At 46.5% G+C, this 27735-nt stretch overlaps 1 protein-coding gene across 2 annotated transcripts in view; it reads right to left on the bottom strand.

Annotated features, from left to right (window-relative positions):
• Window positions 1-27735, bottom strand: part of LOC308323101 (sodium channel protein type 8 subunit alpha-like) — a 72811-nt gene that overhangs the window by 43079 nt on the left and 1997 nt on the right. The window contains exons 3-10 of one of the 2 annotated variants that reach the window (XM_080774714.1): window positions 24590-24681; window positions 17693-17914; window positions 16497-16560; window positions 14080-14221; window positions 9189-9395; window positions 7225-7506; window positions 5118-5471; window positions 2905-3037 (exon numbers count right to left, since the gene is read on the bottom strand). In XM_080774714.1, the coding sequence (XP_080630840.1) occupies window positions 2905-3037; window positions 5118-5471; window positions 7225-7506; window positions 9189-9395; window positions 14080-14221; window positions 16497-16560; window positions 17693-17914; window positions 24590-24681 (1496 nt within the window). Of the gene's footprint in view, window positions 1-2904; window positions 3038-5084; window positions 5472-7224; window positions 7507-9188; window positions 9396-14079; window positions 14222-16496; window positions 16561-17692; window positions 17915-24589; window positions 24682-27735 lie in introns of both variants that reach the window. The other variant, XM_080774713.1, reaches the window with a different exon arrangement.

The following is a 27735-nucleotide window of genomic DNA, read 5'->3' on the forward strand; positions in this document are numbered from 1 at the left end:
AAGACTGCAGGAGTGTGTGTGTGTGTGTGTGTGTGTGTGTGTGTAATAATGACTGTGTGTATGCATCTGACTGCGCACAGTGCTGTGCAGTGTGCTTTTTAGTGTGCACGGCGTGTTACACTGTAGCTATTTCTTAATCAACGTAGTAGGCTATAGATATAGGAACGGACCCCTTTCATGGCACAAGACATAGTGTGGCAAAATATGTCTAAAGGTAACAGCCAGGCAAGCTGTATGCTGTCAGTGTACTGTAATTATTAAAGTGCCTTCCTCAAAGAAAAATGAAGGGGTATTATATATTATATATTAATAATTAAGGTCGGGACTCGTTTGGGTTCGGACACAAAGCTGTCGGTGTCGGGCCCGGGCCGGGCTGCATAAAGTCGATCCCAGCTCTACAAGGCACACCGGCGCATGTTCCATTTCAGTCTAGAGTCCATCTGGATTCGGTTCATTTCAGTACCCGCTTGAAAATCACCTCGCCGGCACTTGAAGCGTGGCTCAGACAATAGGTAATACAACGCGCTAAATGCAACGGCTCGGTTATTCTGAATGTCAGGGGGAATAAATATGTTTGTCCTGTCCCGTCCCTCTGTCTGTGTGTGACGTTTAGGATCAAAATAAAGGACAGACAAACAACAACAACAACACTGCTCTTAGAAGAATGGCACAATGTAGCAGAGACACTCATCCCGGTTGAGCGCCTCCCACGTTTGCATTGACGAATAGCGCGCAGTTTACCGGTAACTCAAGGTGTAATGTGCTCTGACCTGTGGGTTGGTGCTGTGGTGGCGCCGCCAAAGAATCACACCTGTGTGAAGTAGCGGTCGAGAAATGACAGTTACCGTGTGGGGGTCCCGGAACATCCAGACCCCCAGGAACACGCCCAGGAGGCCGGGACGGTTCCGGCGAGCCGCCCCGTGTCCGAAACGGTTGAGAAATGACATAGTTACCATGTGGGGGTCCCCAGGGGGTCACTGTACTGTACTGTACTGTACTGTACTGTACTGTAAAAGTGCATTTTATACGCGAGGTGGGGGTCTCAGAGTGCGTCCACTAGGGAAAGTAGGCTTTTAATTCCACAAAACCGTCTTTGTTTTGGTCTGTAGCAAAAGTGTTTTATTTTTAGTGGGCAGCCTGTGATGCATTCCGTAGCATTAAGGAGACGTCCTTCTAACGCTATGGACCAGAGCTATAGACATTAAGGACACGTCCTTCTAACGCTATGGACCAGCACACGCATCAGTGTGTAGGTGGGAGAAACCGCTCTATTGTACGTACCCTCCATCAGTGTGTAGGTGGTGGGAGAAACCGCTATATTGTACGTGCCCTCCATCAGTGTGTAGGTGGTGGGAGAAACCGCTCTATTGTACATGCCCTCCATCAGTGTGTAGGTGAGAGAAACCGCTCTATTGTACGTGCCCTCCATCAGTGTGTAGGTGGTGGGAGAAACCGCTCTATTGTACGTACCCTCCATCAGTGTGTAGGTGGGAGAAACCGCTCTATTGTACGTGCCCTCCATCAGTGTGTAGGTGGGAGAAACCGCTCTATTGTACGTACCCTCCATCAGTGTGTAGGTGGTGGGAGAAACCGCTCTATTGTACGTGCCCTCCATCAGTGTGTAGGTGGTGGGAGAAACCGCTCTATTGTACGTACCCTCCATCAGTGTGTAGGTGGTGGGAGAAACCGCTCTATTGTACGTGCCCTCCATCAGTGTGTAGGTGGGAGAAACCGCTCTATTGTACGTGCCCTTCATCAGTGTTTAGGTGGGAGAAACCGCTCTATTGTACGTGCCCTCCATCAGTGTGTAGGTGGTGGGAGAAACCGCTCTATTGTACGTGCCCTCCATCAGTGTGTAGGTGGGAGAAACCGCTCTATTGTACGTGCCCTCCATCAGTGTGTAGGTGGGAGAAACCGCTATATTGTACGTACCCTCCATCAGTGTGTAGGTGGTGGGAGAAACCGCTCTATTGTACGTGCCCTCCATCAGTGTGTAGGTGGGAGAAACCGCTCTATTGTACGTGCCCTCCATCAGTGTGTAGGTGGTGGGAGAAACCGCTCTATTGTACGTGCCCTCCATCAGTGTGTAGGTGGTGGGAGAAACCGCTCTATTGTACGTGCCCTCCATCAGTGTGTAGGTGGGAGAAACCGCTCTATTGTACGTACCCTCCATCAGTGTGTAGGTGGTGGGAGAAACCGCTCTATTGTACGTACCCTCCATCAGTGTGTAGGTGGGAGAAACCGCTCTATTGTACGTGCCCTCCATCAGTGTGTAGGTGGGAGAAACCGCTCTATTGTACGTACCCTCCAGCAGTGTGTAGGTGGGAGAAACCGCTCTATTGTACGTACCCTCCATCAGTGTGTAGGTGGTGGGAGAAACCGCTCTATTGTACGTACCCTCCATCAGTGTGTAGGTGGTGGGAGAAACCGCTCTATTGTACGTGCCCTCCATCAGTGTGTAGGTGGGAGAAACCGCTCTATTGTACGTACCCTCCAGCAGTGTGTAGGTGGTGGGAGAAACCGCTCTATTGTACGTGCCCTCCATCAGTGTGTAGGTGGGAGAAACCGCTCTATTGTACGTACCCTCCATCAGTGTGTAGGTGGGAGAAACCGCTCTATTGTACGTACCCTCCATCAGTGTGTAGGTGGGAGAAACCGCTCTATTGTACGTGCCCTCCATCAGTGTGTAGGTGGGAGAAACCGCTCTATTGTACATGCCCTCCATCAGTGTGTAGGTGGGAGAAACCGCTCTATTGTACGTGCCCTCCATCAGTGTGTAGGTGAGAGAAACCGCTCTATTGTACGTGCCCTCCATCAGTGTGTAGGTGGTGGGAGAAACCGCTCTATTGTACGTGCCCTCCATCAGTGTGTTGGTGGTGGGAGAAACCGCTCTATTGTACGTACCCTCCATCAGTGTGTTGGTGACGACGCTCATCTGGCTGTTAGCGTGCTCCTTGCCCTTCATGGAGGAGTTGAGCTGGTCCACAGACACCATCAGAGAGCCCGAATGCTTCTTCCCGAGCTCGGCCTCCGTGGTCTGATGACGGCCACACACGCACACGCACACACGCACACACACACACACACACACACACACACACACACACACACACACACACACACACACACACACACACACACACAGCAGGAGTCAGAGACAATTAAACCAAATCAATATCCAACACGCTAAATAGTCAGACTGAATATTCGCAGATGTTTTATTTCATGTTATTGTTGCAACACTTAAGGTCCCTGCAGACTGCTGCCGTTTTTCAGAAGAAAACAAAAAAAAACTAGGGAAAAAGAACCTGCAGCATTCTGCAAGGACCTAAAATGTTGCATTCACACGGGCAGATGCAATGACGCATAGTCTACCATTCATTGTCAATGGAAGCCAGCGACGTGAAGCTACGAAGCTGACGCTTGTATAGCTGCTGCAACAGCTGAAACAGCTACAAATACACTGTGTAGAGTGCATCTTTGCGTCTTTGCGTCTGCCCGTGTGAACGCAGCGATGACTGCGCCCCAAACACTATAGGTAAGAAAAAAAAATCCCGAAACTGTATGGACGGTATATAAGACCTTCTTCAGGTTTACTTTAAATCTCCAAAACAACACGGAGGATTTCTAATCTCTGTGCGTTCTTTTGCATTCATCCCCTACAGCCCCTCATGACTAAGCAAGGTTGTAAACCTGCATGCATTCTGCATGCACATCAAAAGGAGACCCAACCACCATGCTGGTCGGCTGGACATGAGGAGACAGAGAGAGGAGGTAAAAGCAACCGGATCGATACGAGAGAGAGAGAGAGAGAGAGAGAGAGAGAGAGAGAGAGAGAGAGAGAGAGAGAGAGAGAGAGAGAGAGAGAGGGAGGGAGAGAGACCTCCATTCCAGATATACAATAGGATAAGGAGGAATATGCTGTTAACACAGAACACAGAAGGAACACCACAAGATTCAAGGCTTGTTTTTGGAAGACAGACAGACAGACAGACAGACATATAGAGACATGTAGAACAGGCCTGTGGTGAGAGAGAGAGAGAGAGAGAGAGAGAGAGAGAGAGAGAGACTATAGACCTGGACTTTGAACATGCTTTCGAAACCAATTCCAGTGAAGGACCGAGGTCTGCCTACAGTACTTACACTACACTACTGGGGAGAGTTTTCCCTCCTCTGTCTATAATTAATGAGAGGATTGTGCTCGCTATTATTGACCATATTCGCACGGCAGCGATTCTCTTCATACGGCGAGGGGGTGGGGTGGGGATCTGGGAAGCCCCCACGACTATGTTGTGCAGTAAGAGCAAAATGGCCGCCGTTCACGTGTGCTTTGAAGGAGCACGACGCCCTCTGATAACCGAACGATAACAGGTGAAGTGGTCTTTTAATGAAGTAGAATGAGAAGGAGCCAGGTTGTCCATGGCCACACAGACTTAGCATGGTTTCAGATAGTGAAGTGTTAATGCCTTTTAGGAAATTTACCCTCGACAACTACAGTATATCAAATGCCACTGAATGTCCTTCAGGCACTTATTTACAGCAAGGTGACACATAGAAAAATGTGTACAAAAGAATGTGATGAAGAAAGCTTTGAATATTTGGCATTCCCGTTTTCATTTTTCATAGCGTTGGTGGTTGTTGCAAACACCTACTAAGCACTACTCTACTTAACCATAATGTTGTGTTATGACAAACAAACAAAAAAGAAGCCGCGTAAAATGTAATTTATTCCGTAAGGCAATTCCAATGGTTGAAAGCTGTGCTGTTTTCAACCCGACGAAGCAATGGCGGAAACGGACACGCGGACCCCAAAATACCCGCACTGTACGACGTCGTGTGTCTCAAAAGAATGTGCTTCTCGATTAATGGCCGCAAACCCTGAACTAGAAGAAGAAGGGGAGGAGGAGGAGGAGGAGGAAGAGGAGGGGGAGAGGTGGGGGAGAGCAACAAGGTTCCAAAAAACTCAAAGGAGGAATTAGGTAGTCCAAAAAAAAGGAGAAAGGAATCACCACCACCACCCCGGCTAGCATCATGCCTAATAATTAAGGGACACTGTGCGAGTGTCCGTATATGGACATCCTTACGCTGTCGTCAGAGGCTGCCTTATCTATTTTCACCTCAGGCAGAAGCCTCCCGCCGGGTCCGGGGCCGATGAGCGACACCACGCCGTTGCAGTCCACCGTGCTGTTCCGCTTGCCGCCACCGGGGTGCCCGGGCGCCGCCAGCGGGTGGATGCGCGACGAGCCCTGGCTGTAGCCGCTGTAGCTGTTGCGGCGGTACGGGATGAACAGCGAGCCGCGGCGGTCCTCGCTCTCCTCCACCGTCGAGTGCTCGTCGTCGGCGAACTCGTTCTCCGAGCCCACGTCCTTGCCCACGTCCTTGCCTCCGCCGCCGCGGCCCTTGAAGCTGAAGATGCTGCTGCGGCTGTTGTGGCGCGACATGAACGGCGAGCCCGGGATGCTCAGCAGCGACTGTAGGGGGAGACACATTCAATTAATTCATTGAGTCTTGCCACTGCCAGTGTTTGTGGTGGGGGGGCGGAGAGAGAGAGAAAGAGAGAGTGCAGTGTTAATTTTGTCAACTAAAAAGTATGACGGCCAGTGGAGAAGAAGGTGGAGGAGAAGGTGGTGACCGACCGACCGAGAACGAAGAGGGAAAGGGATTATTTCGTTCACTCCCTGAACGATGTGCTGTGACCACCAGTCTGCCAGTCAAACTTACTAAGTAAGTACAGTACTTGTCATGTAATTACTTACTTTACACCAGTAACAGTAGGCTGTGACATGGGACTATGTTCGCCATGTTTTCACAAAGTTTAAATAGGGATGAAGTGGCTAATAACCCCAAGGCGGGGTTACTGTGTGGAGTTTGCATGTTCTCCCCGTGTCCCCTATAGTGTATGTACCCTCACATGTTCTCCCCGTGTCCCCTAGGGTAGGTACCCTCACATGTTCTCCCCGTGTCCCCTAGGGTAGGTACCCTCACATGTTCTCCCCGTGTCCCCTAGGGTAGGTACCCTCACATGTTCTCCCCGTGTCCCCTAGGGTAGGTACCCTCACATGTTCTCCCCGTGTCCCCTAGGGTAGGTACCCTCAAATGTTCTCCCCATGTCCCCTAGGGTAGGTACCCTCACAGAAAACATGCAGTAATCCTGGTCTCTATACTGCCTCCCCCTGGCCAGCCGGGGCACCTGATAGAGGGGAAAGGAACTGGTGTTGGAATAACGTGTTACTTCCACTCGCTACGCCCATCCGGGAAAACTCCCCCCTGTAAGGTGATAAGAAGAGGCCTGCTCACTCCTCATGCATTGATGGCAATGAGCATGAGCTCAGTCCGGGGCTCTCCCCAGGTTGGCAGAGGGAGAGTAGCGCCCAGGATTACAGTTTAGGCAATTGGCACCGGGTGAAAAAATAGGTTACAAATATCGTGGGATTAAAAAAAAAAAAAGGATGAAGAGGTTAATCTGCCTACCTGGTTCATGGAGGTATAATCCATATACATAGTTGATGATGGGGGTGTAATCCATACCTGGTTCATGATGGGGTTGTAATCCATACCTGGTTCATGATGGGGGTGTAATCCATACCTGGTTCATGATGGAGGTGTAATCCATACCTGGTTCATGATGGGGGTGTAATCCATACCTGGTTCATGATGGAGGTGTAATCCATACCTGGTTCATGATGGAGGTGTAATCCATACCTGGTTCATGATGGATGTGTAATCCATACCTGGTTCATGATGGATGTGTAATCCATAACTGGTTCATGATGGAGGTGTAATCCATACCTGGTTCATGATGGAGGTGTAATCCATACCTGGTTCATGATGGAGGTGTAATCCATACCTGGTTCATGATGGAGGTGTAATCCATACCTGGTTCATGATGGAGGTGTAATCCATAACTGGTTCATGATGGAGGTGTAATCCATACCTGGTTCATGATGGAGGTGTAATCCATACCTGGTTCATGATGGAGGTGTAATCCATACCTGGTTCATGATGGAGGTGTAATCCATACCTGGTTCATGATGGAGGTGTAATCCATACCTGGTTCATGATGGAGGTGTAATCCATACCTGGTTCATGATGGAGGTGTAATCCATAACTGGTTCATGATGGAGGTGTAATCCATACCTGGTTCATGATGGAGGTGTAATCCATACCTGGTTCATGATGGAGGTGTAATCCATACCTGGTTCATGATGGAGGTGTAATCCATACCTGGTTCATGATGGAGGTCTTGCGGCCCAGCCGGCTGCCGGGGAAGCGGATGGTGCTCCTCTTGCTGCCGTCGTCCGACTCCGACTTCACCACCTTCTCGGTGTCGCCCTTCTCCTTCTCCTGCTCCTTCTGGCGCCACTTCTTCTTGCGGTTGCGCCGCTCCTTGGCGCTCTTGGAGCTCAGCTTGGACACCTCGGAGGAGGAGCGCGACAGGTTCTCGCCCCCCTCGTCCTCCAGCGCCGCCTCAGACACCGTGCCCGCAGAGGTGGCCATGGCCGCGGCCTGTAGGGAGTGGGCAGGGAGTGGTTAGTGTTAGAGTGGCCTGTAGGGAGTGGGCAGGGAGTGGTTAGTGTTAGAGTGGCCTGTAGGGAGTGGGCAGGGAGTGGTTAGTGTTAGAGTGGCCTGTAGGGAGTGGGCAGGGAGTGGTTAGTGTTAGAGTGGCCTGTAGGGAGTAGGCAGGGAGTGGTTAGTGTTAGAGTGGCATGTAGGGGTGGGCAGGGAGTGGTTAGTGTTAGAGTGGCCTGTAGGGAGTGGGCAGGGAGTGGTTAGTGTTAGAGTGGCCTGTAGGGAGTGGGCAGGGAGTGGTTAGTGTTAGAGTGGCATGTAGGGGTGGGCAGGGAGTGGTTAGTGTTAGAGTGGCCTGTAGGGAGTGGGCAGGGAGTGGTTAGTGTTAGAGTGGCCTGTAGGGAGTGGGCAGGGAGTGGTTAGTGTTAGAGTGGCCTGTAGGGAGTGGGCAGGGAGTGGTTAGTGTTAGAGTGGCCTGTAGGGAGTGGGCAGGGAGTGGTTAGTGTTAGAGTGGCCTGTAGGGGTGGGCAGGGAGTGGTTAGTGTTAGAGTGGCCTGTAGGGAGTGGGCAGGGAGTGGTTAGTGTTAGAGTGGCCTGTAGGGAGTGGGCAGGGAGTGGTTAGTGTTAGAGTGGCCTGTAGGGGTGGGCAGGGAGTGGTTAGTGTTAGAGTGGCCTGTAGGGGTGGGCAGGGAGTGGTTAGTGTTAGAGTGGCCTGTAGGGAGTGGGCAGGGAGTGGTTAGTGTTAGAGTGGCCTGTAGGGAGTGGGCAGGGAGTGGTTAGTGTTAGAGTGGCCTGTAGGGAGTGGGCAGGGAGTGGTTAGTGTTAGAGTGGCCTGTAGGGAGTGGGCAGGGAGTGGTTAGTGTTAGAGTGGCCTGTAGGGAGTGGGCAGGGAGTGGTTAGTGTTAGAGTGGCCTGTAGGGGTGGGCAGGGAGTGGTTAGTGTTAGAGTGGCCTGTAGGGGTGGGCAGGGAGTGGTTAGTGTTAGAGTGGCATGTAGGGGTGGGCAGGGAGTGGTTAGTGTTAGAGTGGCCTGTATACGGGCAGGGAGTGGTTTCTGGTTGAAGGACTTCAGTGTTTTGTACCATACAATTGTATGTACAATTGTAAGTACAGAACAAAGAATGCTTCCGCCATTTTTGTTGAAGAAGAGCCATGGGCAATTATGTTTTAGTTCCTTTCATGCCAGTGCTTTAGTTGGCTATGACACTAGACTAAAGCTAAATTGTTTGAGTAGCCTTGGTAGGCCTAAAGTTTAACGGTGTATTCAAAGACTGAGTTTAAATCAGAATGTGCTACTATAGAAGTAACACTATAAGCCTATGTTGCTAAAATACCTTTAGTCTGACTGTACCGTCTTACTAAAAGTTTTCTAGTCTCTGATGCTGAATCTAGTCACCTCTGAGGTGACTGGAGGGGTGGGCAGGGAGTGGTTAGGGTTAGAGGTAATCTTGTGTAGCCAGACAACCACAATCTCTGAGTCTGAATGCTATATAGAGTCTATACCAGAAAGTTCTGCCACTCAGTGGTGCGCTATGAGCTTGTAGATCTGCTATTTTTCAATAGCAAAATTATAACATAATGTTTAAAACACCAAAAGGGGTTCCCGCCCCAAAATGGGTTAATGACGCTATACTACAGCACACCCTCTCTCGTGTAACACGGCTTCAGTCTATATCACACCTGCGTCTCCTCCTGCTGTCTCTTCAGCGCCTCCAGCATCTCCTTGAACTTGGCCTCTTTCTGCTCCGCCTCCTCGATGGTGGCCTGGTTCTGCTCCTCATAGGCCATGGCTACCACAGCCAGGATCAGGTTGACCAGGTAGAAGGAGCCCACGAAGATCACCAGCACAAAGAAGATCATGTAGGTCTTCCCCGCCGCCCGGAGCGTCTGCACGGAAACACACACACACACACACACACACACACACACACACACACACACACAGTTCAACGTCAGAACATCAAGGCCACAACCATTCATCGTAAATCGAATCAATAATTCAATTAGTTGTCAGCTAATTTAGGCAACTATCGCTGGAGTTTTCTTGCAATAGATCATGGGTGTTTTCCCACGTAACCATAGTTTTTCCAGTGTTATTAATTTTAACTAAACTAAAGAGGAGTGAGCCCTCTCTGTTCTCTTACAATCTAAACCGATGATAGTTGCACATGCACAGTATAGCGACTGCAAAGCAACGATGCAGAATCACATGGTATCCAAAAACATCTAATGTCTGTGTGGCCATTTTATGCGCAACATCTTATCTATAAGATGTAGTTTCTATTGTACATCTACCATTAAAGCCAATGCAACTATGTCTGTACCGGAGTGCAGGATTATCGTATCAAGAACAAAACATAATGGCTTGAATATTGATTTTTTTTTTGTATGCAGTCAGAATAAGATTAGTTTTTTGTTATAGTTTAAAATAACCTCAAATATCTTTAAGGTGAAAGCTAAATGCGTGCCATAATCCGATGAATCAATGAATCGTTTAATAATCGTCCGATGAATCGATTATGAAAATAATCGTTAATTGCAGCCCTAGATTCAACATGTGTACGCTACTACGTATCATTCAGAACATGATTCAACATCAGGACGTGTGTACGCTACAGATGTGCCATTCCAACTCTTGGCACTTTCCTGATCTTTTCTTTTCTTTTCTGAAAATGCACGTTTTCCCTGCAGGTTTTATTCACTGCCATTCGGTGAATAAAAGCCTAATTAGCTTAGTTGGTTTTACTTACCAATTAGCCTAAATTTCCAATTCTACTGATTTGCTAGTGAAAAGAAGTGTCCAGCAGAGGAACTCTGTCTATTCAGGGCATCTGAATAGAATTAATATAGAACACCTTGACAAAATGCGCCACCTCCCATTCTCACTGACGATGTCCTGTTTCTGACAATATACTGAACTGCCAATGGCAGGACATGTGAACACCTGTATCAAATACACATGATTCAACATCAGAAGAAAAAAACAACAATAAGTTCCTTACAGACAACTACCCGAAAATGTGTCTGTGAATATTAGGTAATACCATAAAACTAGTACATCTGTATTGTGAAGTATGTTAAATATGTTGTATATTGGGTATGTTAAAGATATAACTAGTAGTAAGTGTCGTGATTTTTTTACACCCTAAAACATGATAATCAGTTATTATTATATAAGGAGGAAGACATTTAAAAAAAAAAGTGTACAGTATTTGTTAAAATGACGTTTTTATGTGGACACGCCCACCAGTTTAGTACTGCCCATACCCGAAGGTGGGGTTGGCGAAAGCGCCTTTCTGTGTGGAGTTTGCATGTTCTCCCCGTGTCCCCCTAGGGTAGGTATACCCTCACAAAAAAACATGCAGTAATCCTGGTCACTAAACTGCCTCCCCCGGGCAATCAATAAAATATGCCGGAGCTATGATTCCATGACTTATGTGTACAGCCTGTTTATTGGACTAGCAGATAACTCTCTCACGGTAGTAACACACCAGACCTTATAGTACACATGCTTATAAATTGGCTATCTTCATTGCAGACCACCACTACTTTGGGTCCCAGGGGAGACATCAAATGTCTCTTTTTGGGAAAGACTGTCCTAGAGGCACGATTAATAGGTAATAAGGTAGCGACATCGGACATTATCGGCCATAAAAATATACATATCGGTATCGAATTGGTCTCGATATAATCCAGAGTATTTCCACCGATACATTGACGTTGATATGTTGACAATAACAACGTGACCGTCAATGGCTTTGCAGTCAAAGTTGCGCTAGCGCTGCGAACGGGCGCGGCGCGACGTGGCGCAGCACTGAATATTTAAATCTGAACGCACCTTAACAGTGTGTTCATACTGTGTGCATTTTGTGTCACAGTGTTGTTCACTGCTTAGACCATAACCAGGTCTCTCTCAGTCTCTCTCTCTCTCTCTCTCTCTGTCTCTCTCTCTCTCTCTCTCCCTCTGTCTCGCTCTCCCCCTCCTTCTCTCTCACTCCCCCTCCCCCTCTCTCCCTCCCTCTGTCTCGCTCTCCCCCTCCCTCTCTCTCTCTCTCACTCCCCCTCCCTCTCTGTTGCTCCCCCTCCCCCTCTCCCTTTCCCTTCCCCTCCCCCTCCCCACAGATACACTCACTCACACACACACTGCAGCTGCATTCTTGCATTATACCGCATGTGCTTTTTTCCCCATTGGAAGCTCCACAGAGAATTGTACAGGAAGCATTTCAACAGCATCCCTGCAGCACGCACACACACACACAGGCATGCACACAGACCCGAGCAAGCGCACACACACACACACACACACACACACACACACACACACACACACACACACACACACACACACACACACACACACACACACACACACACACACACACACACACACACACACACACACACACAGCATTCCTGCAGCACACAAGATCATCCTTTGAGGAACAGATTGTTTCAGTCATGCGTCTTCTTATGTAAATAATAAATAATGCATGTTTCCCAATGTACATGACAACGTACAGATACATAAAACTCTTTGTGTGTCAACTGGTTTAGGGCCAAAGTCACCATGGGGGTGGGGGGGGCGGGTGGGGGCCGGATACAGTAACAGTATGTTTTTTGCCCCGTTTGTCATTATTTATGACCTCATCTGCTCGACCCAGTGGTGAAACAATCACGTGCGCATAAAGCATATTGATATCCGTGATACGATGACCACTATAATACATTATCAGAGACTGGCGATACCAGATGCATGTTCATCTCTGTTCTCTTCTCGTGCTCGTTTTCACGTCTGCTATAGAGACACGGCAGGTGTCCACTGTCCAATAAGGTATATATACTGTATCATATTTCTCTGTGTGTCTATTCAACATTAGCCAAACCATGACACTGAGCAGGGGCTGCAGATTATCCACAGCCTCTCACAGTGAATATATACATACAGGGGATTGGCTTTCAACGTAGTCAAAGGGGCTCTGCCCTCAATGCCCTCAATACAGGGTATAGATGGTGCATTTACTGTATATGGCACTTTAATCCAAGGCGTTTTGCATCGTTTGTGCATTACATTCACCCATTCACACACACACACACACATCCATACACCGAAGGCGGAGGCAACCATGCCACTTTGACACTATAACTCTGGGGGAGCCCGGGATCGAACTGCAGGGACCCTTGCGGTTGCCATGCGGCTGCTCTACCGGCCACTCTACCCGCTGATCCATTGGCTGCCCTCAATACCCTCATACCTGACTATAACTACCTCGCGTGACAGTGTATATACGTATTGTTTCATTATATAGATGTTCCACTGTTGGGTTCTTATAGCTTATGTATATGATTCTTGATGACTATTGTTCTGTATTTGATGTATTACCGTGTTTTTCTCTGAGAAATGCGTACATTGTATACCTCACCGAAGTGAGCGACACCCACAGCCACAACAACAGAGGGAGTGACTCTGTAGCCTCCAAATTCTCCACCCACTTATCAACCGGTATCAACCTGTAGGTTACTTTGAATGTCTCTCTCTCTCTCTCTCTCTCTCTCAGAATTGTCCCTATACTAAGACAAATATCTCTAAAACACTGTTTTTTTTTGTTTTTGTTTTTAACATTGGCTACAAACTTGTCCCGGCTTTCGCCACAATTATAATAAATGACAAATTACTTACTTACATATACAAATAAATTAGACATTTAGTAATGTTAGAAATGGCTATGAGCTAGATCTGCCATTTCTGCTATTTGGGGAAAATGTTTTTCAACATGGAGACGATTATGACGATTGTGCAAAAACAATTGCAATCATCATATCATCATACTATAATGTACTCAGTGTCTGAATGAATGTCTGAATGTCAGAAAGCGCCTGTCATAGCTCCTCACTGCATGCCTGCACAAATCACTCGCCCCCATTTAACAAATTAACAATTAATAATGACTTTATTAGTGAATTAAAATGTCCCCATCTACTTACATGGGAAAACGCGCAACCTCACACCTCCGCCCCCTACTAGTGACACCTGCATCACAGGCCACCGTTATCGATGTAACCCCACTGGCATGCTTCCTCTAGCTACCGCCGCAACACGACAAACAGTGGCCTATACAACCACCGTGCGACCATGGCGCACACACACACACACACACACACACACACGCTTAACTTCACACCACTGTGAACACGCATACACCTCTTACATCTTCATACATCAAGCAGGATTCACAGCTTATTTCACACGTTTGTGTGTGTGTGTGTGTGTGTGTGTGTGTGTGTGTGTGTGTGTGTGTGTGTGTGTGTGTGTGTGTGTACATGCGTGTCTCCCCACTCACGCAACGCTATGGCTTACAATTACTGCAAGCGGCAAAAGAAACCCCACACAAACATATTATACAGGTTAAAATGAACTGCAATTAACAATATTTATGGGGGGGGGGGCAATATCTCACAACGCGTAAGGACTAGTCAGAAATAATTGCGATGAGGTGATTATGTAATGATTGTGACAGGCTGTACGACGCGTATAGGCATGCAGACGTGAAGAGAAAAGAAAAAAACACGTTACCAGCATGTAGAGATTCTCCCAGAAGTCTTGGGTCATCAGGCGGAACAGCGTGAGGAAAGCCCAGCCGAAGCTGTCGAAACTGGTGTAACCGTAGTTGGGGTTCCTTCCTGCCTTCATACACATGAAGCCTTCAGGACAGCGCCTGCAAGAGAAACACCGTGAATGTACCATTTAATGAAGCCTTCAGGACACGGCGGTGGGAAGTAGGGGTGCTAGAGGGGCTGAAGCACCCCCTCCCCCCAGGCACAGCCCCCCCCCCCCCCCCCGAACAGCAGGGAGGAAAAAAAATAATATATATATATATATATATATATATATATATATATATGAATAATAGAAATGTCACGTTATTATTTATAAAAATAAAAAGTGGACTGGTTGGAGGAAAAAATAAATAGTATTCTTAAACTACACTATTTATATTCATCATCGTCTATGCTCTGCTGCTGACGCTATAGTTCCGGTTACCTTTACGCCCAGGGCGCACAAATTAGAATTTCTCCGGTCAGTCTGACTGTGTCTGTTCAGAAGAGAATGAGTGTGATTTATTTGGTGGGTCCAAGCAAAAATCAAGTCTATAGTTCATGAACCCTTCATGAGCACCAGCAGCAGTGTTCAGCAGGGGACGAGTGCTAACGTTGAAGAGGACATTGTCGTGGAGTTGTCGTCGGAGGAGGACAATAATAAAAACAACAACAGCAGCAGCAGCAGCAGCAGCACCTACAGCCATGGGCCAGGCGACTACCGTTATTACCCTCACGTACATAACCCATTTACTGCTATCATTTATTGAAAAAGTTAGGACCTAATTCACAGCAGCATTTTTTCCAGTTGAGCTCTTATTTTGAAAAGCCACATTTTCACTCGACCGGAAGTGTATTATCTCTGCCAAGACAACCTTTGTTGACAATGTGAATCCAGACCGGAGCTCTGGGGAGCTCCACCGCGTTGAAATAAACGGATAGAATGGATTATTATGGCGACGACGATCTAAGATGAACAATCCAGTGCTGTGCTAACCACACAGTTAGCTAACCGGCTAACGTGAGTAGCATGATGGGTCGCTTGATCGAATGCGCTATAAAAGCGCAATTGCCGAAGGGCTTCGGCAATGGCGCAGAAACGGTTATAATGACATTCTGGACAAGTAACACACGTTGGATATACAGTAAATAAAAGGGAATTAACCACCCCGGAGAGCAAGAGCACATTTGGGGGTTTAAGGTAAAGCATTTACTATTTAACTATATTATTTCTCTAGTCGCTATTGCAGTGAGAAATATTATAGTGTTTTACTAATTACTATGGCCGCCGTGCCAACTGAACTGCTGAATGCTGCTGCAATTTAATGTTAGATATTAGACTCTCAGGACAGCGCCTGCAAGAGAAACACCGCGAATGTACCATTTAATAAAGCCTTCAGGACAGCTCCTGCAAGAGAAAGACCGTGAATGTACCATTTAATAAAGCCTTCAGGACAGAGCCTGCAAGAGAAACACCGCAAATGTACCATTTAATAAAGCCTTCAGGACAGCGCCTGCAAGAGAAACACCGCAAATGTACCATTTAATAAAGCCTTCAGGACAGAGCCTGCAAGAGAAACACCGCAAGTGTACCATTTAATGAAGCCTTCAGGACAGCACCTGCCAAGAGAAACACCACACATGTACTATTTAACACATTCACTCACTGCCAGGTATTAACTCATTAATTCATTCAAAACCGCCAGTGTTTACTTTGAAGGCCCACCGGAACCCAAGACGTGAACCGGATGTAGGAAAACGCTATGGGCTGTATTTTGCGTGTCTTAAGTACCAGGTCTTATTCCCTAACTTTGAGTAAACTAAAGACCTGGAGGCGTGATCAATGCCATTTGGCTATTCTGAGTGGCCAAAGAGCATTGATCACGCCTCCAGGTCTTTAGTTTACTCAAGTTAGGGAATAAGACCTGGTACTTAAGACACGCAAAATACAGCCCTAAGTGTTGTGACAGACGATTGTTGCTTATTTCACCCGGAAAATACATTTTGTGATCGTGGGGCCGTTGAATAAAGCTTGTTTTGACCAAAAAAACGCAATCCGGGAAAAGAATCCGAGATGAATGTAAAATCTAAATAAAATCAAAATAAAATAAATGTAGATGCATTTTGGTCGACTAAATTAACTGTAGATTTAGTCTACTTAAACTAGACTAGCACTAACACATTCCAGGTGACTAAAATGTGACTAAAACCAAATGAAAACTATTCAAGAGACTAAAATCTAAATGTTGTCGTCAAAATCAACACTGATCAACAGCGAATGTGGGTTCGGGCTGCATAGTGCGGTCCGAACCTGGGTCCCGGTGTAAAAGTCTTGCATGTACAGTACGTACTCTCTACTGTACACAGTAAGGTACTGTATAGAGCGGTATTTACCCAGAGTCGCTGCTGTTTCCACAGAGCAACGCGTCGATGATGCCAGGGATGAAGTAGAAATTACCTGAAAAGAAAAAAAAACAAAACACTGTTACTCCGTTGGAAATAAACAAGCTCTTCTGTGCTATTAGAACATTATCTCGGTCGGCATATTCCAATTTACTAACTAGACCACTAGACGACTCGGGAACGATACAAGTTGGGAACGATGCATGCCCCACCCTGTTATGCAATACCCACAACAATAATACTAATAATAATACTACTACTAATAATAATACTAATAATACATTTTATTCATAACGCCATAACGCGCTTTACATATTTGGAAATCACAAAGTGGGATTAAAAATAACAGGCACAAAAAAACTAAAATTATCTTTCTTGGGGGAAATGACCAAAAACAAATTAAAAGACCTAATAAAAGGCTTTGTTTAAAAGCATGGCTAGATAGTGGTCAGGTGGTCGGGCGTTCCACAGGCATGGAGCAGAAAGCCGGTCGCCCCATTGGTGCAGAGATGGGTCTGGGGGCGGGGCTCTGGAGAAGGTTGGTGTTGGACGAGCCATGGTCTTCCAGTGGCAGGTTTTGGTTGAAGAAGTTCTTTGAGGTACCTAGGGGTGGGTGGGGTGGGGGGGGTGGGTCATAATCTTGAATTCAGTCCTGAAGGGGGCGATGGGGAGCCAGCGGAGTGAGAGGTTGTCATAGAGTTTTGAGGTTAGACATGGTTCCTGTGAGGTTTAAGGGTTAAGGTTAGGCATAGCGTTTGTGAGGTTAAGAGGTCGGGGTTTAAAAGAAAAGGCATATTTTGAGAATTTGGACCAAACGTGAACGTGCGCCTTGGGGAATATATGATGTACGATTAATATATATTTTTTGCATATCCATACCTCGGATGGTGCTGCGTCGGGCTCAAATCGGACATTGCAACGCGCGGCGCAGGCTTGGTGCCTCTCGTGGCTCAAGTTCGCTTGAGACGGCGCGTCTCCGACGTTTTAACCGTTTTTCTTGTTGTTTTTTTTTTTTACGTAATAAGCAGACATGGCAACACTGAAGGCACGTTTTGGACAACCAAGTCACAATATGGCTTTTTTTTAGGTAGTGAGAGACAGCGTCGATTATAAACCAACTGCAAAAAAACACACCCCGAAGAAAGAAAACACAGAAAAAATAAAAGAAAAACACCAACAACACTCACTGTTATTGTTGATGTAGGAGTCCCAGTCGAAGCCGCGCGTCCCGTTGGGCAGGTACTGCTCCGTGGTGTTGATGGGCCAGAACACACACTTGTGCCGCAGGTTGCCCATGAAGAGCTGCAGCCCGATGAGCGCGAAGACCCCGAGACAGAACACTGTCAGGATCATCACGTCGGCCAGCTTCTTCACTGACTGGATCAGAGCTCCCACAATGGTCTTCAGCCCTAACAGCATGACGTCACAAGACACCACGAGACCATACCACAACAAAATACTCAGGGAAAAATTAAAAAAAAAAAAATATATATATATATATACTATACTTATAAGAGCTAGTTTTTTTTTTTTTTAGAAACAAGTGGGTTGCGCACATCCAGTTCGTTGCTTGATCCAGTGTTTGGATATTTGATATTCATTTTAAATAAACCGCGTTTGGTTCAAAAAATGAATGTCAAATATCTAAATACTGAATCAAGCAACTTGAAAAAAAAAAACCCAAAACATGTTTTGACATGTTTTGAAAGTGTAATAATATTCCCTTTAACCACTTAAATATCATTATGGTTGAGCGGAGTCGCCCAGGGCTATATGCACTAGTACAGTAGACTAGTACAGTACAGTACAGTGTCTTTTGCGTTGTTGGAGAGAAAAGCTTTTTTTTCTTTTTTCCCCCGATAACAGCCGACGACTGAACTTTGTGTTCCGTCTCAGAGTCTCTTGCCCCTGACCGGGACCACAGCTCCCCCTGCAGGAGGGAGGTGGGGACTTGAGCGGTTAAAGGAGCACAATAGCACAATAATCAAAATGAAAAGAGCCCCTGTGTGCGACATGTTAGGGTTAGGGTTACTGGTATCAAAATATACGTGCAGTAGTACCCTACCGCTAAACAAAAGATGTGCCTTGCATCTTGATAATGGAACCAAACCTCTTTGAATATAGCTGATCTTACAAGCTCACAGCGGAACGCGTCACGACGCGCACGGCGGGCACTGCCAGCTTGTAGATCGTGTCGTTATATAGCTCAGCTATATCCAAAAGCAACGGATACATAAAGGTAGGTTTGGTTAATCTGATAATGTTTTGTAACTAGACACTTACTTAAGTACAGTTCTTGAGTAAATGTACTGAATTACTTTCTACGAACTGACATAGACAGACGGACAGACACAAACACGCACGTTTATGAAGGCAAAAATACATATACAATGTACAGTATGCACAACACAATACAATACAGTGTACACAGACCCATCCATCCATCATTCCATACACGCACACACAGCATATAGTACACACACACACACACACACACACACACACACACACACACACACGGACCCCCGGAGGTCCCCTGGGAGTTATTGGAGCCGTGGGAACCTAGCTGGGGTCCCCAGGGGTCAAGTCAAGGACCCCCAATATGATATGTATTTTAACCACAGACCCCCCCCCCCCCCCTATCTCAAAACTAAACTATGTTGTGCCAGCGACCTCCGGAAGCAAGATTTTTCAAAAAACAGTATAAAACATGCTTAAAGTGGGACCCAAACTAGTGAACATAGCCCATCTAACGAGCTCACAACGTGTCACGTCGTGAGAGACCCTGCATTGTCCGCGCCCCAACCCACTTTATGGGAAACAGTGCAATAGATTATTTAGAGTCAGCTCATCATATTGCACACACGCACACGCGCGCACACACACACACACACACACACACACACACACACACACACACAGGACAGAACAGAAGGATGGTTATTTCATACATAAACACACAAACACGACACGACAAAAGTGGCCGTGTGGGAGGTTCGTTCAGATGGACAGGAATCGTTGAACACCCCCCCCCCCCTAACCCTTGTGAGATGTGTAATAGCAGATCTAAAAGCTTGTAGAACTGCAACACGTGAGGTAATTCAGACCAATGGGCGTTTTCTCTGCAAAGCTCTGACGCTTACGAGTACCTCCAGTGTATCGCAGTAGCTCACGGCGCATTCACATCGCCATCCCTTCTATCCTATAGACGTGGATCCTCTTCCCATTGGAGGGGATGTGAGTGACATCAGTCACACGTCCATCTTAAAGGAACATGCCTCTCTCTCTCTCTCTCTCTCTCATGCAGATATATTACATATCTGTACGTACTGTAAACGTATAGATTATGTTATATATGCTGTACTGTGAACATCAAACAGACAAACAGCAGTACCACAAACAAAGCGGCGCGCGCAGCAGGGTGCGGGGGAGAGCAGGAAATAAAGGAGTAGAAGAAGGAGAGAGGGCAGGCGAGGAGGGGGGCGGAGCAATGAGAGGTGGCATGCAGGGTCATTTAAACGCCAAGGCTGAAGGAATTGACTCTGGTGTCTCTCTCTGTGTGCGCGTGCGTGTGTGTGTGTGTGTGTGTGTGTGTGTGTGTGTGTGTGTGTGTGCCGTGTGTGTATGTCTGTGTGTGTGTGTGCGTGTGCATGTGTGCGTGAGTCGCCGTGCCGAAAGTTGCGATGTCCGCTAGAGCCGACTCAGCGCCGTTCGAGTTATGTATACCGATAGGGACAGAATCCTAATATTGAAGACTTGGCTGCAACTACGTCATAGTTTACAGTGGCACCCATGCCATACGTCATGGTAAAAAGTCCATAGACTTGGCTGTCACATGCACGTCACAGGGAGGGCACACACAAAGCTACGTGTCGGAGCGGCTAGCACCACCAAAACATAAACATGCTGGGGTCGTATCTTCGGGGCGAAGTTGCGATAACCACTATTTGGGGATTTAGCGTGGCGTGTCCTGTGCAGAAGGATTTAGCACGGCGCATATTATGGGGCGTTCCTGTGCGGAAGGGTTTAGCACGGCACATATTATGGGGTGTTCCCATGTGCGGAAGGATTTAGCACGGCACATATGGGGCGTTCCAGTGCAAAAGGGTTTAGCACGGCACATATTATGGGGTGTTCCTGTGCGGAAGGGTTTAGCACGGCGCATATGGGTCGTTCCTGTGCGGAAGGGTTTAGCACGGCGCATATGGGTCGTTCCTGTGCGGAAGGGTTTAGCACGGCGCATATGGGTCGTTCCTGTGCGGAAGGGTTTAGCACGGCACATATGGGGCGTTCCAGTGCAGAAGGATTTAGCACGGCACATATGGGGCGTTCCAGTGCAGAAGGATTTAGCGCGGTGCAAGGGACATCCCCATGCATTAGTTGCTATCTTTTCCGACATCCCTAAAACCCCTGCGCTAGCCGTTACATTATCCATCGCTATGGTCTGTTTGTTACGTGCATGAAAACCCACCTCTTCGGACTCCATCTCAGCCCGTACGTAGCACATGCCGTATAGCACTTGCCCTAGCATCGAAGACCTTCCAGGCGTATGCAAACTCTCATTTTATGTACCTTAGATAGCATTTTATGTAGACATAGCACTCTAGTCCCGGAAATCTGCAGCCGCCCTGATGAACTTGGACACATAATCTCTAGCTCTGATGCACTTGGACACTATCATCTTATATAAACACAGTTCACACAAGGAGTCGACAGGGGGAGACCTCTAAACGCCCGGCCCGACTCCGGACATGTCCATCCCGGGCGCGCATTAGCAAACGCAAACGCATTTGGCATAGCGGGTGGTTTTTAGAATCCGCTATGCGCTTTCCCAAACGTGAGTGGGCAGTATCGCAATTTTCAACATAATGTAGTGCAGCCGTAAGATACCGTTTAGGGACACCGCCAGCCGCCTTGTGTGAAATTCACGGGTATAGTGTCCAGGGGACAAGATAGCTATAGGTTTAGGGGTTAGTAGCATTTAGTTAGATAGTAGGTTTAGGGGGCAAGCTAGGAAGGTTTAGGTGGAAATTAGAGTAAAACATTATTTATACATAGTGCCACATGCCAGTGTCATGCATAAAAAAATAGCAGATAACGGACTCACAAAACACAGCTCACAAAACACATTGTGAGCTGTAGTAAAAAAATGCCCCAAAATTTGTAATGATCGTAAAACGAAGTAGCCTACTCAGAGGTATAATAATGCAAACCTGTGTGTGCGTGTGTGAGCGCGCGTGTGCCTGTGTGTGTGTGTGTGTGTGTGTGTGTGAGTGCGTATGTGCGTGTGTGCATGTGCCTCAACTTATGCCGTTTCCTGCATTACAGTATGCAAACAATGGCGCAATTGTATAAGATGCCCTTGTACTATATTAAAATCCCCAACAAATATTCCTTGACCTATACTTTATTCAGTCCTCGTTTCTTTGCCTTCCTTCCTCTCCTAGCTGTTTCATTTCCTCTCTTCCTCTCCTAGCTGTTTAATTTCCTCTCTTCCTCTCCTAGCTTCTTAATTTCCTCTCCTAGCCGTTTCATTTCCACTCCTAGCTGTTTCATTTCCTCTGTTCCTCTCCTAGCCGTTTCATTTCCTCTGTTCCTCTCCTAGCCGTTTCATTTCCTCTGTTCCTCTCCTAGCTGTTTCATTTCCTCTGTTCCTCTCCTAGCTGTTTAATTTCCTCTGTTCCTCTCCTAGCTGTTTCATTTCCTCTGTTCCTCTCCTAGCTGTTTCATTTCCTCTGTTCCTCTCCTAGCTGTTTCATTTCCTCTGTTCCTCTCCTAGCTGTTTCATTTCCTCTGTTCCTATCCTAGCCGTTTCATTTCCTCTGTTCCTCTCCTAGCTGTTTCATTTCCTCTGTTCCTCTCCTAGCTGTTTCATTTCCTCTGTTCCTCTCCTAGCTGTTTCATTTCCTCTGTTCCTCTCCTAGCTGTTTCATTTCCTCTCCTAGCTGTTTCATTTCCTCTGTTCCTCTCCTAGCTGTTTCATTTCCTCTCTTCCTCTCCTAGCTGTTTCATTTCCTCTGTTCCTCTCCTAGCTGTTTCATTTCCTCTCTTCCTCTCCTAGCTGTTTCATTTCCTCTGTTCCTATCCTAGCCGTTTCATTTCCTCTGTTCCTCTCCTAGCTGTTTCATTTCCTCTGTTCCTCTCCTAGCTGTTTCATTTCCTCTGTTCCTCTCCTAGCTGTTTCATTTCCTCTGTTCCTCTCCTAGCTGTTTCATTTCCTCTGTTCCTCTCCTAGCTGTTTTATTTCCTCTGTTCCTCTCCTAGCTGTTTCATTTCCTCTGTTCCTCTCCTAGCTGTTTCATTTCCTCTCCTAGCTGTTTCATTTCCTCTCCTAGCTGTTTCATTTCCTCTGTTCCTCTCCTAGCTGTTTCATTTCCTCTCCTAGCTGTTTCATTTCCTCTGTTCCTCTCCTAGCTGTTTCATTTCCTCTCCTAGCTGTTTCATTTCCTCTCCTAGCTGTTTCATTTCCTCTGTTCCTCTCCTAGCTGTTTCATTTCCTCTCCTAGCTGTTTCATTTCCTCTGTTCCTCTCCTAGCCGTTTCATTTCCTCTCCTAGCTGTTTCATTTCCTCTGTTCCTCTCCTAGCTGTTTCATTTCCTCTGTTCCTCTCCTAGCTGTTTCATTTCCTCTGTTCCTCTCCTAGCTGTTTCATTTCCTCTCCTAGCTGTTTCATTTCCTCTCCTAGCTGTTTCATTTCCTCTGTTCCTCTCCTAGCTGTTTCATTTCCTCTCCTAGCTGTTTCATTTCCTCTGTTCCTCTCCTAGCCGTTTCATTTCCTCTGTTCCTCTCCTAGCCGTTTCATTTCCTCTGTTCCTCTCCTAGCTGTTTCATTTCCTCTCCTAGCTGTTTCATTTCCTCTGTTCCTCTCCTAGCTGTTTCATTTCCTCTGTTCCTCTCCTAGCTGTTTCATTTCCTCTGTTCCTCTCCTAGCTGTTTCATTTCCTCTGTTCCTCTCCTAGCTGTTTCATTTCCTCTGTTCCTCTCCTAGCTGTTTCATTTCCTCTCCTAGCTGTTTCATTTCCTCTGTTCCTCTCCTAGCCGTTTCATTTCCTCTGTTCCTCTCCTAGCCGTTTCATTTCCTCTGTTCCTCTCCTAGCTGTTTCATTTCCTCTGTTCCTCTCCTAGCTGTTTCATTTCCTCTCCTAGCTGTTTCATTTCCTCTGTTCCTCTCCTAGCTGTTTCATTTCCTCTCCTAGCTGTTTCATTTCCTCGCCTAGCTGTTTCATTTCCTCTCTTCCTCTCCTAGCCGTTTCATTTCCTCTCCCTTTCCACTCCCAGGATGGACAAAGATCTTCAAAGATCATAAAAAATAAATAAAAAAGCCTCTTAAAAGCCAAACTTTTAAAAGCAGGTGTTTCAAAGCTTCATGCAGCATATAATGTCTTATCAAATTAGGCATTGGCAGTCTCAGGGAATTAAATGGCCTATTTTGGGGAATCAAAGGATCGAAACTAGATGACATCATTGTGCTCACACACACACATGTTCAGACGTGCATCTTTAAAGTCTTTCTGACGTAATGGCAAAATACCATCTCTAAAGCTGTTGACTAAGTATATATATATATTTGTTGTCTGGGAGAAACCTCTTACCTCCAAATTCAAACCTTTTGTGTCTTTGCGTGAATTAACACCCTCCTACTGGATCATGCTACAGCGTCACACAAAAAAAGTAGCACGTGTTTTTTGAGCTTAGATGTTCTACTTTGGAATTTGGAATCCTGAAAAGTAACACTTTTTGGACACAGTGAGGTTTACACCCGACAGAGACGGCATTCTTCACGTCAAATCGAATGCGTCTCATGCCGTTTCATAATTTAAATTTGAAACATCCAGATATGCTCATTATTGACCTGATTTTAGGACACAGTCCATCTAAAAGAAACACCTCTTCCACTTAAGCCCACAAGACTGCCAGTAGTCAGATATAAGCCTATCAAAAATGTTTTGCTAGACCATTTTTGATTGTCGAAAGAAGGAAAGAAAACCTATTCTCGAGGCATCCTCTTTCTAACGGAAATAAATAAAGGAGAAAAAAAGGGGGGGGGGGGGGGGGTCAGCCTTAGAGTTTAAATGGGATCTCACCTGGAATGACAGAAATAGTTTTCAATGCTCGGAGAACCCTGAACGTTCTCAGCGCCGAGACATTCCCAAGGTCCACAAACTCTGTTACATATCTGTAAACAAGGTAGGATGACAGAGAACACAGAACAGAAACCCCATGACACGCCACACACGTTTACGCACCACGACATGTACGACCACACACAGTTATACGTGCAAGAAGAGCACCACACCAGCACCACCATCGAAGACCAACGTACGCACGCAGAGAGGGGGGAGGAGCCTGTCCGCCCGCCCGCCCGGCGGGAAGAGAAACCAAAGGATGGAGGAGGAAGGACGAGTAGCCTGGAATCCACACCGATTCGCTCCGTTCGGCCCATTCGTTTTCATATTTTTTCTCTCTCTCTCGCACTTCGCTTCTCAGTCTGGAAATCATGCTATTTCTAAGGGGCGGGGCGGGTGACCCGCCACGGCTTCTGATTTGTCAGCAGTAGAGCTTTAATTGGGCCTAAAATGTTTGAGCCCAGCCCGGCCCATGCAGCCCGACAGAAGTTCAGCAACGAGCCCGGCTCAAAGCCTGATACATAATTGACAACGTGAGACCGGCACAGCCCGAAACCCAACATTCTTTATAAGCGAGCTTTTTTCTGATTAAATCTTGGTAATTTGTTAAGAACAGCAGTCATTCTATACCCATGTCCAACTGTCTTTATAAAAATAAAAATAAAACACACACACACACACAGCTTGGAGCAAATAGTATAAAGGCCTACGCAAATACAACGCTATAATTGTAATAAACCGTCCTAATTAAGGAAGAAAAAAATATTTGGATTGGAGCCTCGAACGGAGGACACGGCGTCCTGAGGCCTCCGCTAAATCAGAGAGATCAGCCTACAGGCAGGGCAGTCAAAGTTCAAACAACATTGTCTATACAAAAGTACCCTATATTTAATACATTTGTGATACAGAGAATGAATCAAAAATGTAAAGTGGCATAATAAACTGCAAACAAGCTGTTCTCCCACCCACCCTGGAGCCTAACAACCTAGCCTTATAATTATAAATGTAATAATTTCACATAGGCCTACTATTATTCTCCTAACCTCTTCTGCCAGGCGTAGGCTAAACAACGTGTTCTGAACTTGTGAGAATGGAGATTGAATATACTGTAATTATTTGGTGCGCAAGTTGCGCAACACCTTCGGACATCGGAGAATAAATTGGCCGTTAACACAGGTTCACTGCCACCTGCTGGACGCAAAGCCAACCTCAGACTGCCACGGGCTGTGGGGGCGATTTAGAGGTTGCACACACACAGCACAGAAACGGATGTTGTAGGCGTCCATCTTATGCTAAATAAATAGCGTCAATGCTAGCGAGCTAAAAATATAGCCATCCTTGCTCTAGAAAGCGCCAATGTTTCCATCTAGACCACCGGATAATCAGCAAAGACCTCCGAACATCGCGCTAATTGACCAAACCACGGAGAGCTCCGTAGATTAGGAGTTATTCAGCTTTTAGTCAGCCTGTATAATGGGAGGTGGACGGGACCGCTGTTGCGCAACCCGGGTCTAGGATCGCTAAAGAAGGAAAGGCCGAGCCAAAATAATAATGAAAAAATACAAATCAGCGGTTTGATATCAATAATAAAGCTTATCTGGCGGAGAATTCCGACCAAGAGCGGAAGGTTATTACATTCCTTATGGCGGAGTACTCCGCCAAAAGTAGGGAGTGTGTTAATAGATTCCTTCCAGCTGCCCTGTAGGCTATACAGAAAAGACAGACGGCTAAACATTTACGTCTGGCCCGTAGACTGTCTGGCCCGCAGACTGCCTGGCCAGTAGTCTTCTAGCATAGCCTTGACTTGCCTACATATAGATTACCGAAGTCTTGACGTCACTCGTTCATCCCCTGGGTCACCAAAGTAATTTCTCAACGGAGAATAACATTGGGTGATCTTAGAATCGTCTCAATTAGGAATTGTTGTCCAAAAATAAACAAACTGTCTCGGCAATATTGTCAGGGAGGTGGCTCTGTATCGTCTTCGTCTAAGATAGTCAGTCACTCATATTCGATACAGACTGTTTCTGGTGGAAAATGTAACTAATTTGGCGGTGGTTTTCTCGACTGTCGGTGTATGGTTCATGTCCATATGAGTCAAACCGCCGGGATGATTTATTTATTTTTGAAACACAGTTCTTATTTGACGCGATATAATAAAGGTGTATGGTAATTAAGAATGGGAGGGGGGGGGGAAACGGACCCAGGTAGGATGTGTGAATGACGTCAGACTTTGGTGCTTTACTTTGGTGACGTTTTGGAAATCCGTCTCAAACAGGACGATAGCCGGACGGAGAAGCAAAGTGAAGAGAAACAAAAAACAAACCAAAAACAAATGCCGAGCGAGCGACTCCGTCTGCATTCCAGGCTAAAAGGAGAAGGAAGGAAGGGGGGAAGACAACAAAAAAAAACAAAAGAGAAAATACGAAAACCACACCTAACATCAACCCCGCGGGAGACTCGCCCAAACCCGGGTATATATAGACACAGACACCTAGTAGGACAGCAGCACCCTTACCTGGGATAACAGAAATTGTTTTCAAAGCCCTCAGAACCCTGAACGTACGCAGGGCTGACACATTGCCTAGGTTTACAAACTCTGTTATATACCTGCAAGTTGGATCAGACAGGGTTACAACTCAGCAGCCGTCCCCCAAACACAAATAAAACATAATAAGACAGGAAGATGGTTCATTTTTGTTTTGCCATGAGCTCACATTTGGGGAAACAGCGCCCCCGCCCCCCCACTCCTGCTAAAAGGGGCACTGTTCCCCCAATATGAGCTCATGGCTCATGATTCATAAAGCAGGGGTTACGTAACCCCTGCTGCATTGAGATGGGAACACACCATGCTGATTAGGGCAGGAACCCGGAACCGGTTCTTTTCTTTTTTTCAGACCCAGTTCCCGAGATTCAAGAACCGGAATCGGTTCCATCACATTTGGAACCGTTTCTGGAACCGTTATATTTTTTATTTTTTTATCACACTGTCAGAGCTGGTTATGCGGACTTGATGTATGCTATAAAATGACTATATATATATATATATATAAGCAACAATTCCCTTTAAATTCTTAGCCATGATATTTTGTCATAATAGTATG

The sequence above is a fragment of the Protomyctophum bolini genome (assembly GCF_963924005.1).
Source record: "Protomyctophum bolini genome assembly, chromosome: 2".
Classification (NCBI taxonomy): Eukaryota; Metazoa; Chordata; class Actinopteri; order Myctophiformes; family Myctophidae; genus Protomyctophum; species Protomyctophum bolini.